The 15271-nt window shown below is 36.7% G+C and overlaps 1 protein-coding gene across 1 annotated transcript; it reads right to left on the bottom strand.

Annotated features, from left to right (window-relative positions):
* Window positions 1-5310: 5310 nt before the first annotated feature.
* On the bottom strand, window positions 5311-13637 carry LOC138941403 (ejaculatory bulb-specific protein 3-like). Its single transcript, XM_070311044.1, has 4 exons — window positions 13532-13637; window positions 10290-10464; window positions 6416-6510; window positions 5311-5608 (listed from the first exon to the last, which is right to left on the bottom strand). Exons 1-4 carry the CDS (start codon window positions 13535-13537, stop codon window positions 5507-5509), a joined length of 378 nt encoding a protein of 125 aa, XP_070167145.1. The 5' UTR covers window positions 13538-13637; the 3' UTR covers window positions 5311-5506.
* Between the last annotated feature and the right edge of the window lie 1634 nt (window positions 13638-15271).

Below are 15271 nucleotides of genomic sequence, written 5' to 3'. Positions count from 1 at the left end.
GATAACTTTGAAACAGTCCTGAGAGTCAGAATCTTTTAACTTTTCATCGCATGCATCACGAATTATAAAATATTACGCACATACGTATGTAGATTAACTTGATGTAAGCGACATCTTGGCAACGACGTCTTTACGGTTAATTTTACTTTCCTTTGATCTCACTTTCCTTCAATCCGTCGAATCAGCGGAATTAATCTGCGACTTCGAGATGTCACGATACGCTTATATCTTATTCCGATAGCGTCGTGTAGCAGAAGGTTATGCAAGAACATTTTCGCGTCAACATTACTCAATTTTCTACTTTACTCGCGCACAAAACTGCAAATTGTAAGGCGTTATTGTAGTCAATATAGCCTCGATCGGCACTTCACGTTCAACGCATTACAATTAGTTGGGAACTAATTTCACTCTCCTTCGATCTCGCGCCATCAATACTGCGTCAATGTCAAAATGTCACGATATACTCACGTAATACATCTTACTCGTATTTTTCCGATATTCTATAGTAGATAACGGATCGGTAATAGTTTCAAGTTGCAGTTGGACGATTATTTTCCTCGTACACGCAGAAAATCGCGAATTACGAGACACTATGTATGGATTTTATGTTTCGTGTTGCTTGAACTTTTTGCACTCAACATCTTTGCTTTCACTCTCTTCAACATCCGAATATATATTTATCTCGTTTTCAATGCAAAAGTTTTTGGGAATTTCAAGCAACGCGAACAAACCCTACTACGAATACATCCATCGGTATGAGACGATAGGCTTCGAATGAGTCCTCTAGTTTAGTTTTTTTTCGGTTGTTATCGTAGGTACTAACAAAGTCCTACGCGTCCTATTTTTTTAGTCGCGGTTTGTGTACTAAAATTATACGCAATATTTCAAGAGTCTGCTTATCTCTCTCTTTCTTTAACTCAGATAAAGCTATAAATTCCTTTTTATAAAAAATCGAAAGAAAACATGGAAATCCATCTCTATGTTTATTGATGTTGCTTTCCTCAAATAACCCCTGTATTCTTACATTTGAGAGAGAAAGCTAGACTCCTTTCGCAAGCTCCCTTTCTCTTTCTAATTTTGACGCAACGTTTGATCGATATACGCGCATGATCTACACTTATTATATGTCTATGGTTATTATGGTCACTTATATGTCTATGATTACTACACTTGATTTTGCGTCATCCCACGCATTTAAAATATCGCGAAAATCATCTCACTTATAGAAATTATTTCGATTCATAATCGTCTGATATTTGGTCTTACGCGACATTGTATATAAAGAAGTATCCGTCGTCGCGCGGGCGATATGTGGCGCTGGACGTAAAGTCACAGGCTGGTAATCGAAAAATTCCAGGTTCGATTCCGCTCGGGTCCCATCCTCCCATATGCCTCAAAAAAAGATTTTCACATATTATCCTATATAATACCTATATTGGTTTATCATATATTATCCTATCTAATACCTATATTCGTTTATCATGTATATTAACGTATCTAATACCAGGGTTGGGAAGTAACGCGTTACTTGTAACGCCGTTACCGTTACAGTTACTTTTTTTCGGTAACTGTAATGGTAATGGCGTTACAAATTTTATTTGTAACGGAAAAAGTAACTTCGTTACATTTTTCGGTAACGAGTAACGAATTTAACAATTACTTTTATCGTTACTTTTTTCAAATTTTTTGATTTATTTAAGATATTATTCTTGCTATTGTGCGTGATAAAATTTTTATCTTAACCGTAAAGCCGTAAGCAAATCGACCAATTAGCATTCTTATTATGTTGTAAAAATGCTTGAATGTGATTGATCAACTTATGGCTCTTGCAGACCAGTGCGATGACGCGACGCACGATATCCAATGAGAGCTTTATCTTTTCGGAAAAGCAGAGCTCTCATTTACTACCAGTTCTAAGTACCTTGCAACGAAAATTAGAAAATCTCAATAAATCTGACCTTATAGATTGCCATTCATTAGTTGAAGCTATTCAGCAAGGTTTAAATAAAAAGTAACTTATTAATTTGATTAATACATATGTTATTTAATTTTAAATAAGGATTTAATTGAAAAATATTATTTTATTTTAAACTATTGATTCAAAAGTATTAATTTCAATAAAACAAACAATATCGCTTAATTTACTATATTTGATTTTAGATTTCGTACAATATTTGAAACAGAAGAAATAATAATAGCAGCATGTTTACATCCAAAATTTAAGTTAAACTGGTTAACCGGAGAAAAAAGAAAACGTGCTGAAAATTACTTGGAGGATTTATTGGGAATCCGATCAACTGAAAATTCTTCAAAAGCTGGAAAATCTGACGATCACGATGATTTTTTCATTTTTGAGCAAAAAACGGTGCAGAATGAATCTGAACAAGAAGAATTGCAACAGTTTTTAAAATCAAATAATTGTAATATAGAAATGTTAAACGACTATCCAAAACTTAAAAAACTTTTTATTAAATATAATACAGCTCTACCAAGCAGTGCATCTGTAGAAAGAATGTTTAGCATCGGTGGCTCTGTATTAACACCACAAAGAGGGCATTTAAATGATGATACTATGGAGCAACAAATTTTATTAAAATTTAATAAAGAATTTCGATAAAATTTAATCATTTATTTTGTAATAAACCTTGAATGAAATCTTGCTTACAATTTTTTAAAAGTTTTTCTTATGCAAAATAATTTATTAGTTTGTATTGTAAAAAAGTAACAGAAATTGTAACGACTCGTTACTTTTTAGTAACTGTAACGGTAACGAGTTACTTTTTAAAATTGGTAACGAGTAACAGTAACGAGTTACTTTTTAGAAAAAATGACGGTAACGGTAACGAGTTACTTTTATAAAGTAACTTTCCCAACCCTGTCTAATACCTATATCTAGTTACCAGTAGATGGCCGTGTGACGAGTATTCGTCGGAGCCAATTCCTACACGAAGAAGAAGAAGAAGAAGATTCGTCGTCGCGAAGATTTGTGTGTCAAATGCCTGGAATGTAAACAAGGTCGTTAAGGATCGCAGGCATTCAACAATAGACTTGACTATCAATTGACTTCTTATCGTCGCCACATTTTGCAGCAAGAATATTCAGGTATGTGTATTATATTAGATTAATAATCGATAACTTAAAAAGACATTGCCTGCATCTATTTACTCTACAGACTTCTATATATTATATCTATATTATTATTTATATTATATTATTATATTATATTATATTATATTATATTATATTATATTATATTATATTATATTATATTATACTATAATATACTTTTATATATTATGTGATATAATATATAGAAGAGAGAGAGAGAGAGAGAAAGAGAGAGAGAGAGAGTCTAATTTACTCTGCGTTATATTTTAAGTAGTACGAATGTTTTCCAATATAAAGGAAAGACAGAGAGAGAAAAGTGATATAACAAACAAAATAATGAAATTTAGTTATATGATAAAAACAAAACAACGGAGTTGTATGTTGCGATTGAAGTATCGCTGACAATTTCCACAATTCGAGGATGCTTCATAAGAAGCGGCGAATATTTGGAATTCATCAAGCACGGTATTTTCATTCTCGGAATGCTTGGAATCGATCAATGACTTTTAAAGGATAGCTTCAGATCATTTATTTAGTTACTGCCTGTTACTACCTTTTAGTAATTTTATGCGCGCGATTAAATTTACAGCTTCGGGATTATACACGCGTTATAATAACAAACTCATCGCTGTTTTCAAGCAGTTTTATTGACATTTTTTTCATTTGTTATTTTCGAAAGGACATTCCTCATAATTTTGACATATTCACGATATACATATAATTCCCCTCATTAATCTCATCAACAAGTATATCGCGGATACGAATCGCGCGATTCTCGTTGATTATAATTTCCTACTTAACAAGGGGCGAAGGCGAGGTAAGGAGGCGGGGACAAGAAAGTAATCAGGTACTTGTCGACAGGTGCTTCGAAGGATGCGTAGAACTCCCAACCTGTTGAAGAGTGCTGGATATCCGTTTCCTACGAGTGCCCCGCCGAGTCGATGACATTCGGATTTCAATCCGATCGACGATCTGAGGGAAAATTTTCCCGTTGAGTGGCGGCACGCAGAGATTGAATTTTCTCAAACCGCGGCAAATTTTCCACTTCCTCCGGAGTCTCGCGCGCTCTCGCGAATTTTCCTCCTCGATTTGCGCGATCGCCTGAGTGACCTCTCAGTTCCCTCCCCCCACCCCAACCCGTCGTCCCCCTCAGTCCGTCGCGGTGCATTTAAATCGACTGCTTAAGTTGACTATGCACTAATCTCGTAATTCATTTACATATTTAACACGCGCGTCGACAAAGTTTGCTGTCCGTGGAAGGGAAGAGGAGGAGAAGGAGGTAGAGGGGGACACGAAAGGAAGGCGTGACGAAGGAAATAATTAGTTATGCACGTGTCACTTATCTGACGAGAGACGTGAACTCTGAGGCTTCTTTAATTTAATAACGCACGCGGGGCGGAACGAAAATCGAATACCGAGTCGAAAACAAACAAGTACGACGGAGAAACAAAGATATCTCTCGGTTTTATATATCTACGGTTAGGATAAAACGTAGAAAATGTTTAGTCAATTCCTCGAGAAATGATCGGAATTCAATCTACACGAACAGAATCACGCGCGTATAGTCGGTTCTCTCGTTAGTTCGCATGCAACTTTGATAACTCACAGTCTCGCCAGAAGTTGACTCGGTCGTTACCTGACTGAACGATATCGATTATCGTCGGACGTTCTTGTTCCTCGACAATGAAATACATCTTTCGCCAGGATGCGGCTGGGAGGTGAGGGAGGGGGGGGGGGGACGGAAGGAGGGTTCGCTTTCTCGCGAGTAGAAGGATCGGGGCGTTTTGCTCGATGTAGAGCACGATGGAAATACAAAATCGGGTTTCCGGCGAGCTTCTCGAATGGGCGAGTCATATAGGTACATATATCTCATATTGGACAGCGTCAGGAAATTAAGCGAGGCGGTCTCAAGGGCGACGTTCGGACTTCAAACTTCGGCCGGGGAACTTTTCTCGGCATTGTGCCTGGATTTATCTCTTCCCGAAGTGTCGAACTGCTTTCGGGGGAGAAGAGCCGCGGAAACCGAGAAATATATTATTGCCGGCCGTGACTGGTATACAAACGTTGTTTGCCCGTCAAACGAAGAGACAGAGGTAAGGAGAAGCGGGAAGAGAAAGGAGAGGAGGAGACTAGACTTATAAATGATCGATGACAATAATTGGACTATCGTATAATTGACTAAATAACGCAAATATCATAATATCCTTTTAAACGGATCCGTTTATTATATTCACTATAACATATTAAAACAAAAGTTCTTTCCTTATAGCTTCCAATATTCCGTTCAAAGAACTAAATAGAGTTGTAAAAACAATTGCGAAAAACTAATGGATTTATTTAATCCGCGCGGTGTAGAAAAATAGGGAAGACAGAAGGGAGATAAGAAAATTTAAATTATTCATGCTTTTATATTGCGCTTCTCAAATTCATCCTCGTACTTGTGAGAGAATTCACCAGTAGGATCATACTTCTTCTTAAGTTGCTCCCATGTTTCTGGTTTCTGCAATAAAACATATGGTCAAATGAGCAATCGTTCTTTCATAATAAAAAATGTACAAGATTGCCTTCATCGATAAAATGAAATGTGTTGTCGACTATTGTGTCGGTATAAAGTCATATAAACATTTTTATTCTAAAAATTTTTCAATTTTTTTGTTTTAAACGTTTCTCATATCAAGAGACATACTAAATTATATCGCTGCTACATGAACATTATTTTGAAATTCGTATTACTTAAACAAGCTATAAAAATACAATAGTAAAAATACAATAAAGCCATCTAATTTCAAAAACAAAATCTTATATATCTTTGAAAGACAAATCTTTATACATATAGTCTTTGAGCGCGCTTAAAGCTCCGTATTCGTACCGACCGTAAAAATATGTTTAATGTTTCAAGAACCGCGGAAAATACGGTGAACGTAACACGAACCGGATTGAAACCCCTCTAAGGGAAACGACTGGCCGACCGGGGATGAAATCGGTTTTCGAAGGAGGTTTACGGAGGCGGATTCGCATCGCCGGTAAATTATTTGGCTACGGATGCGAGAGTTTTCCTGGCGCAACGAATCACTGGGATACCCCTCGTCGCACCACCCCGGCAATCCAGAGAGCATTAACCCGTCTCTACATGAAAGTCAAACTAGTTTCGCGACATTTAAACCGGCTCGACGTATCCTTTCCCAAAGAGAACGTTCTCTCATCCACCACCCTCTGGTGTCAACTCATTACGCGCGACCCTGCGTTTCATTAGCCCGGTGAAAAGTGACAGGCGGTGACGTATATATACGAATGCAAAAGCGTGTACCTTGTTAACTAGAAACCGGATGACCTTCTCGGAGCTATTCTTTTGCTTCTCGCTGCACTTGCTACACCCGGTCTCCAATGCGTCCGGAAGGTGCTCTGAAAGAATCGCAACAGGAATTCAGATCAGGGACGTATCTGTGTGACAAGGTATAACGATCTTGAGACGAAGGCAAGCACGGAATCGATTAGCATTACGGAACGTCGATTTAAATATTCTTTAAAATAGTTGAACCTGGATTTTCTTATTTTTTATCCCGATTCTAAATTTATATTTTTTCTCGTTAGAGATACTTTGACACATAAACTCTTCAATGTGTGCGCGCAGATCGTTTTCACTGGGAGACCAAGTTCTGCGACGTAGAGCGTAGTTCATAATAATGTATGTTATTTCTCGGATATTCGATGTCGTGCAGAATTCGCCCCAACGTTTTTGCCGTCCCGCGTCATTTGCGCCAGCTGCTATGGTCAGCTGGTCGCACACCCGCGCATATCGCTCGTGAATTTTCGTGAGAGACAAGGACTATATATCTTCGGTAACGTATTATCGTCCATCGCGCGTTTTATCTCGTTCTATGGGATAACCATGCTGAGAAAAAAAGAAACTCGAGAAGAGAAAGAAGACGATAAATGTGATTTTCTGATAAATGGCGAGAAAATAAAAATCAAGTTATTGGTAATTAATATAATTTACAGAAATGCGCCGATAAAAATCGATTGACTTCTAGTTCCCATTTGCATGAGATTCTGTGTAGATGAATTTAATATACAGAATGTTTCAAAGTATATTTTTAATAGTAAATTCTCTGATCATTTTGGAGACGAATTATCTTTAAGAAAAATATTAAGGTTAATAAATTCCGAGTTATAAGCGATTAAAAAAAAAGAAGGGCTTTCCGCAAACTAAACTTTATATAGAGAGTTGAAAGGTGAACAAAATTACATCCTTTAATTAATTTCAAGTCAATTTCAGGTTTACTTTACTTTAATAGAAAATTTTAACTTTAGATTTAGTTACAAAGATATATGATGTGGAAAATGATTGGAAACTTGCAAACAATGATGTTCCTTCCTCGACAATTTTGTCAAGGAAGATCTGTTCTAAATTCGCCAGAGTATCTACTATCAAAAGAACATCCGATAGTTTTTATACGGGACACTTTGGCGCATAGAAAACGCGTTACATTCGTCTGTGGGGGAGCAGAGTTTTTACGTGAAAAAAATTGACAATAATTATTTGCGCCGCTAACCGCAAACATATGTTTGCGCAAATATCTCCCCGACGACGTGTACTTTTTTTGCCGAAATCTTCTCGGCGACAATCGGCGACTGCGGTGTATTATTCATATCTCTAAAGGAAGCGCGATATGCGCGCGCTTCTCGTACATACGTACCATCGTTAACAAAACGATCTCGCATCGTGCATCCTTCGATGGGGATGAGACGGATTAAAAAATAAAATATTTCGTAAAATATTCAGTTTTCGATAATCGTATCGTAATACTTCTATCTACAGAATAATGAGACAAATCAATTAGTGCCAAAAAAAAAAAACAAATAATTGTTTAAAAAAATACATTGTAAATAACTTTTTTAAAAACAACTATTTTTTATACTAATTGATTTGTCTCATTATCCTGTACATAAAAGTATCACGGTAAGATTATCGAAAACTAAATATTTTACGAGATATTAGGTGTACAACTTTGCTTCCGCCGTTTTCCTATAGATGGCTTTAGCGGTAAGTAGTGGTCGAAATAAATAGATCATAGACGTTATGCAATAAACTTGGGCATCTGTCAACATAACCCCATAGAAACATTAGTCGATTTGTGTCTGCATCATAAAGTTATTCTCGATTGAAAATGTCAGTTTACGAGCCAAATTCTCGTCATTTGCGAGAGGTTTTAATTTTTTGTTTCAATATGAAGAAATCTGCGGCTGAGGCTCATCGAATGCACTCAAATACTTATGGTGAAGCCGCTATTAACGAAAGAACGTGTCGTGAGTGGTTTCAACTCTTCAAGAACGGTGATTTTCACGTCGAAGATCGGCATAGCGGTGGAAGAAAGGTTTTCGAAGATGCAGAATTGGAGGCATTACTTAATGAAGATTCGAGTCAAAGTCAAAAAGAATTGGCACGATCATTGGGAGTGACTCAACAAGCAATTTCAAAACGCCTCAAAGACATATAACCAGTTTTTTACAATAGCCTCGAATTTCGGAAAAAAACGGCGGAAGCAAAGTTGTACACCTAATATTTAATTTTTTATATCAAAATATGTCAGATTAAAATATAAAATAACTTAAAAAGTACTTAATAAAAAAATACTTTATTATAATGTTTTGGAAAGCTCTCGAGATAAGCTATAAGAATATGTAATGAAAAATAGGGGGTTCCATTAAAAAAATTCAAAGTGATTTTTATATGACCTTGACGGTGCTATTTAGGTCATACTAATATTATTACATAATGGCCACTTAGATCTCTGCAACATGCAACTTTGGTTGGAAACATTTTTCTCAGAAAAGTTTCGTTTTCGAGATATTTGACCGTTTCCAGACTTTTCTAACACCCTGCCCAGACAGCACAAAACATGCTCAGGATCATTCTGAATATGTCCAGGACGGTTCAGGACATTTGTAGGATGTTTTAAGATATTATTATAAATATATTTATAAAAATTTAATATGCATACATAATTATGTTTAGTTGTGTCGGCTATTTAATATAATTTAGAAATCTTAAGTATTATAATAAGTATTAATGTCCTATAAATGTCCACTGGATAATCCCTGGATGTCTGTAGGATATATCTGCCCTGTTTATTATATTGGATGTCTTTTGGATTTCCAGAGGACATATATATGTGCAATTAATTGTTAACATTAATTTCGTTTAATATTAATAATTGAATTTGATGCGCACATTTTCATATATCCAAAATTATTATTTATTTAATATTTCATAAGAAATGTTACTGTTCGCAACATTCCAAAAACTTTACAAACAATAGTATTCAACCAGTAGTTCGTTGGTTTACCGCTATGCGACACGCGAACTCGTATTTGAGATTTGGTCATGAGAATTATATAAAGCTTGCAAAGAGCAACTGACAGGAAATTACAAATGTAATTATTTTCTATCAGTTCAATTTCTGATTCAATCCTAACATAGGGAATTCAGATATTGGATTGTTTAGAAAATATTACACAACTCAAACCCGGGAGCCAAACTTAAAATATTCATGTACAGCACGAAAGCCTCAAATATTAAAGAACGGTGAACTATTTTTAATATTAGATTTTTAATATTGGCAGTAAATAACAAAACATAATTTTAATTTATATTGAAATTTTTAAATTTGCTCCTTGAAACATACGAAAAATATCCCTAACATATCCTATAAAAATCCTTAGGATGTTCCACAGGATCTCCCTGGATTCTCTAGAGGTTAATATACGGCTATCATTTACTCTTCCTCAGGACATCCAGAGGAGATCTGAGGATACCATACATGTATGTCCTGGATGTCCTTTGGACGTCCTAAGGACATCCTTGTGCTGTCTGGGTCTATATCATATCATTAGTGTGCCAAGGCTGATTCTCGCGCGCGTTGGAAAGCATGTGAGAGATCGTTTCATTACCGTTTCATTTCATCGTACGTGTTTTGTCGCATTATCGCGCACAGATGAGATGCGCAGGCAATCAAGCGCTGTGTTCCTCCAGAGTTCGCTTTACGTTTACGTTATTATTATGTTTTCATATTGTGTAGGTCGCGCGTTACAAGAATTGCGTGTTGTATCATAAAGGATAACGATACAATTTTAAGATTAACGTTTCGATAGCGAGGCTAACGATTAATGAAATATCTCACCTTTGAGTTCCTTGGCATCGGGCGTGCAGCTTCCCTTCTCCAGCAGGCAATTCACATAGTTCTTGAGCAGACGCTCGCTCCTCAGGATCGAATCTATGTCGACATTGTCGAATTTGGTCGTATATTTGTCCTCCGCTAGAGCGCAAGCTACCGCGATGAGGAGTACAGCCAGTACCTGGATCAAATATTAGAAGAATTTCTCGCGATATACGATAGAAACTATCCCGAAATCTCGGGATGCTGTTTACAGCATCCCGATATCGATGTCTGTATGAAAGAGTGAGGTAGGTGTGCGAGGTTTGAACGAGGCGCCAAATCTCCGCCCATGAATTCCCGCGGGATTTCGCGAGATAAACGCGAGAGACTCGCGACGTCGGTTGACAATGAGCAAAATGTTGGGACAGATACGGCTTCGCTTTTCACGTTAAATGTCGAGCATGACCAAATGTTTGCGGCCGAAACGCGGCGAATCGTATGCGGACGTATTTAACGCAACGACGTGAATACCAACGAGCGCACGTATATATTATATCGTATGTGCGTGATATATATATATATATATATATATATATATATATTTCTCTCTCTCTCTCTCTCTCTCTCTCTCTCTCTCTCTCTCTCTCGCGTGATGGTATTTCTATAGAAATTCCTCTATAGGCCCCTAGTGAAAATACAGGCCCCTAAAGGCTTGCAGAAAATAGAAGCGAGCGTCGCACGTCTCATTAGTAGGTAAAGACGAGAGTGAAGGACCAGTGAGACGTACAGAGCTCTTCGTTTAGAAATCAATTCAATTACACAGAGTGTGTCAAACGCTTTCTCAAGCGCGACTGCACGGAGCGTTAACAGACACTTCTATGCGTGCGGAACATCAAAGTCACGTTTCTCTCGTATATCGTATTCTCTCTCTCATGCGCGATATAACGTATATAAAATACATCGAGATAGTCTATTTTTTCGAGAACGAAAATTTTTGGAATAAATCAATTTCTTTTAAGACACAGCTCGTTAAAATAATTAAATCCGTGTATTTTATTTAAATTATCACGTTTGTAGATATCACGTTGAAGAATTATTATTATTATTTAGACGAACGATGGGGGGGGGGGGAGAGAAATGTAAATATATTACACATAGAAAAAACTGGAACAATAAATGTTTCACGTTGCGCGAAAGAAGAAAGAAGATATTCTCGCATATAGGACACTTGTCTCTTTTTAGCTCCATCATAAAATGGTATTGATTGTTCTAGTTTTAAGATATCTCATATCAATTATCGTTTCGCGCAAGAAATCTGAGAAATTGAATAGACCTTGAATTACATAAACTATCCAATCCAGTCTGATATAGAAGAAGAGAGAAACAAGTTCTCAGTTCATAAGATGGATTTATAATCTTTAAACGTTTTGCATCTACTTTCTATTTTAATTACTGATTTAAATTAAGAATTTAAATTATTCAGATTTATATTAAAAATAAAATAAAAGGAAAGAACAAAAGAACATAAAAAAGATTTACGTTTTCGTGTGTGATATCTAATTCCATAAGATATGATATAGAGAGAGAAAGATAGATGGAGAGATGGAGATCTCAAATAATTTTAATAAACATTTTACGAGAAACGTAATTTTTTTGTTTTGGATTTTGATTTTTTTTTTTTTTTTTTCAAAATTAGTGATTCGATTCGACGAAAATGCAAATCGTGACAGCTTCGACGAGTTGGTTCAAACTCGAAGCGAGGGAATTTCTCACCCCCTCGAAGACCGCGAGCAGATGGTTACGCTAGTACATAACGGGTTAATGCCAGAGAGTTAGTTAGGACGTTAATTAGTATAGAATAGACCTGTTGTAGAGAAGTACGTGATACCCACTATACTTTGGTGAAGAGCAAAACGCGCGAAGGGTAGCGACCGGAATGATGTTATCCTGTAGACCCGCCCAGAGACATTCGGCTCTTCCAAAGTGATAAGATTGCCGTGACGTTTAATATATGAAGCTACGTCTATATATGAGATATGTAATTGCATCGCGTGTCAGTAAGAGTCTTTTAAACAAACCGGGAAAAAATCAAAATTACGCTATAATAGATTTGATCGTGAGATTCAATTGAGAAATATAATATTTAATTCAGTTGATTTATAAATTTCTATTTAAAAACACATTACGATTATCGACTAATACCAGCGACGATCGTTTAGCAAAGATCTTGCCAAATAGAAACGGAAATGTTTTATCGATCAAGATGGAATCTAGACGCGCGTTCCAGATGACGGGAGAAAGAAAATTATTTACACACGGCTTACGCACGCTTTTGTGTGTAAGCCTCATTACGCAATCAAGCCGCCATTACCACCACGAACAACGTTTCCTGACGCCTTTCACTCTCGTGAAGAAATTTCACCTCGATTCGACGCGAGTCGTTCGCGATTCAAGACGCCGACGACAGAGTCGCAAAAACGTACACGCGCGGCGGATTAACGGCGAATTTTTGCAACGATGTACAAAGACAGACGTTTTGAATCACTGTAGGAGACTCTTAAATGGTCTCCGAGGTCGTTAACGACGTGAAACAACCTCGACGAAGGCCAAAGAGCTCACGCTGCATTATTCACTTTTGGATCTCTCGAGACCGGATTTTCACCGAATAAAACGTGGAAATTAACGTCTATGCGATCCCCCACGTGGTAAGGAAAAAGTAAAAAAATAAAAGAAAAAAAAATTCAGGAATCAAAAATTATATAACAAGAAAGAAGATTTTAAATTTTAAATATCTGCAATCAGAAAATATATGAAGGACAGCTAGAGAAGAAACATTATTGAATAACATTGAATCGAAGCCATTTGAAATTCCCATTAGACAATATTCGCAACATGTTGCTTATAAACACGTTAATTATAAGGAGGAAAATCAGCGCTCCATTTGCGTTATATATTTTCATTTACATAAAACGTTATAAAAAAAACTTGCGTAAAGGAAACGTAATAAAAAATTACAATTACGATTAATGTTATATGACGACAATAATCTTTCAAAAATTCAAAAAATGGACAGACACGGGATAACCGAACGAATGTAGAAAAAACACAAAAGACGAGAGAGAGAGAGAGAAAGAGAGACGCCATTATATATACAATATATAATAAGAGGAAGGATTACCAAAGGTCAAACGAGGACAGGTACAAAATAAAGAAGAAAGGGCGGATGGGGAAGCCAAGGTGAACAAAGGAGAGAGAATTACGCTTACCTTCATGTTCGAGCGAAGTTAGACTACTGATGCTGACAGCGGCGCCGATCAGCTGTTTTATACCCGGGCCCCTCGCATGACTGGACCCCGAATTCGTCGAATCGGCCTCACTCGCGGATCTCTTCGGGGACCCCTTCCTTCCTCCTCCCCCCCCCCGCCCCTCCTTTTTCCCCTTCGTCTCTTTACGTCCTCGCGAAGAGAGGATGGGAGGAGGTGCGAAACGATGCGCGTCACAGGTGAGCAAACCTCGGATGTTCGCCTTGCATCTGCGCGAATCACTCTATGTCGTGTAAATATTGCCGGATATACACAAGGGGTTTCTAAATCGATTTAAAAACTCCTCTCGGCTCCCGCGAATACCCCAACTTTAATTCTGTTTGCATTTCGTCGCAGAAGTTTTCGACTTTTTAACTAGAAAAACGCAGAAAAATTATTCTTCCTTCTCTCCCCTTCTACCTCTCCGTTTATAACGATGATTTTGTTCCCGAGAAATTCTCATCGAGGTGCTCTCGTTCCTCAAGATATTTACTAGAAGAAGAAAAATCACAAAATTATGGATTAACGCGTTACAAGAATTTTGCATGCGATATTAGAGACAGAGAGAGAGAAGAGAGAGAGAGAGAGAGAGAGAGTGCGCGCGCGTCAGCGCTTTTGCACGAGTGCGCGTTCATTAGCGGCATTCAGCGGCAATTGCAAAAGTAATATTTAACCAACGTTGAGTTAATCGATTTGTACCTTTTTAAAGTAGCGCGGCACGCCGCGGACGAATTATATGTTGCTTTTCCGATAATGGCAACGAAAACAGTGCGACACACATGCGAGAAAAATCGGAGTTCCGAGACGGGATTTAGCGCGAGCGTTGCGCAAGCCTCTGCATAAGGAGTGTCACATCTTGCGGGTTAAACGATTATGCATTCTCTCAAGGATGCGCGTTATTTGCCGAACTAATTCGCGATAGGATGCTAGTTGTGTAATATTTCATCTCTAAAATCATCCAATAAAAATTATACGTACAAAATAACGCGACTTGAATAATAATAATAAAATATATATGTTCAATATATATACATAAATTTATAAATTATATATATATATATATATATATATATTTACAAATAAATTATAAATTATATATGTATATATAAATTTATATATAAATTTATATATAAATATATATATATATATATATATATATATATATATATATGTATAAACTATATATATAAATTTATGTATACAATTTATAAAATATATTCCTAAATAAATTTTTCATTTGCAAACTGCTGATTCATCGAAACTCACATTAAATTTTTTCGCGTACATCGATTTTATAACTCGCTCAAAACTTGTATAATAATGAAGAGATGCGTATATAAAATTATCTATTAATCCTGCTTTGTAAAAAGCAACTTTGATCGAACGTCCTAATTAACAACGAATAAAGGTCTAGCGTTGATTGAAAATACTATGCAACTATTACATATATAATTTATCTTTTTATAGCGCCTTGAGAGAATGCGCGTGGTCTGTTTATCGTTTAGGATTTTATAGCTCGTAATAAATTTATCCGACCGTGAATATAATAGAACATGGAATATTGTATTATTATATCCAGAGGTCGGGCGGGCGTGTGCACCTGTTACGGACATCTCCCGCGTAATCCATATTTTACAAACGCAATATCGATAGCCGCCAGCGAGAGATATTTCCTTTGTTCTGCCTAGAATTAACATCATTAAT

The sequence above is a fragment of the Polyergus mexicanus genome, unplaced genomic scaffold, assembly GCF_030449975.1.
Source record: "Polyergus mexicanus isolate NDT 795.1 unplaced genomic scaffold, iyPolMexi1.0 SCAF_18, whole genome shotgun sequence".
Lineage (NCBI taxonomy): Eukaryota > Metazoa > Arthropoda > Insecta > Hymenoptera > Formicidae > Polyergus > Polyergus mexicanus.
Note: the sequence above shows the minus strand (reverse complement) of the source record. Positions and strands in the feature narration are given on the sequence as shown.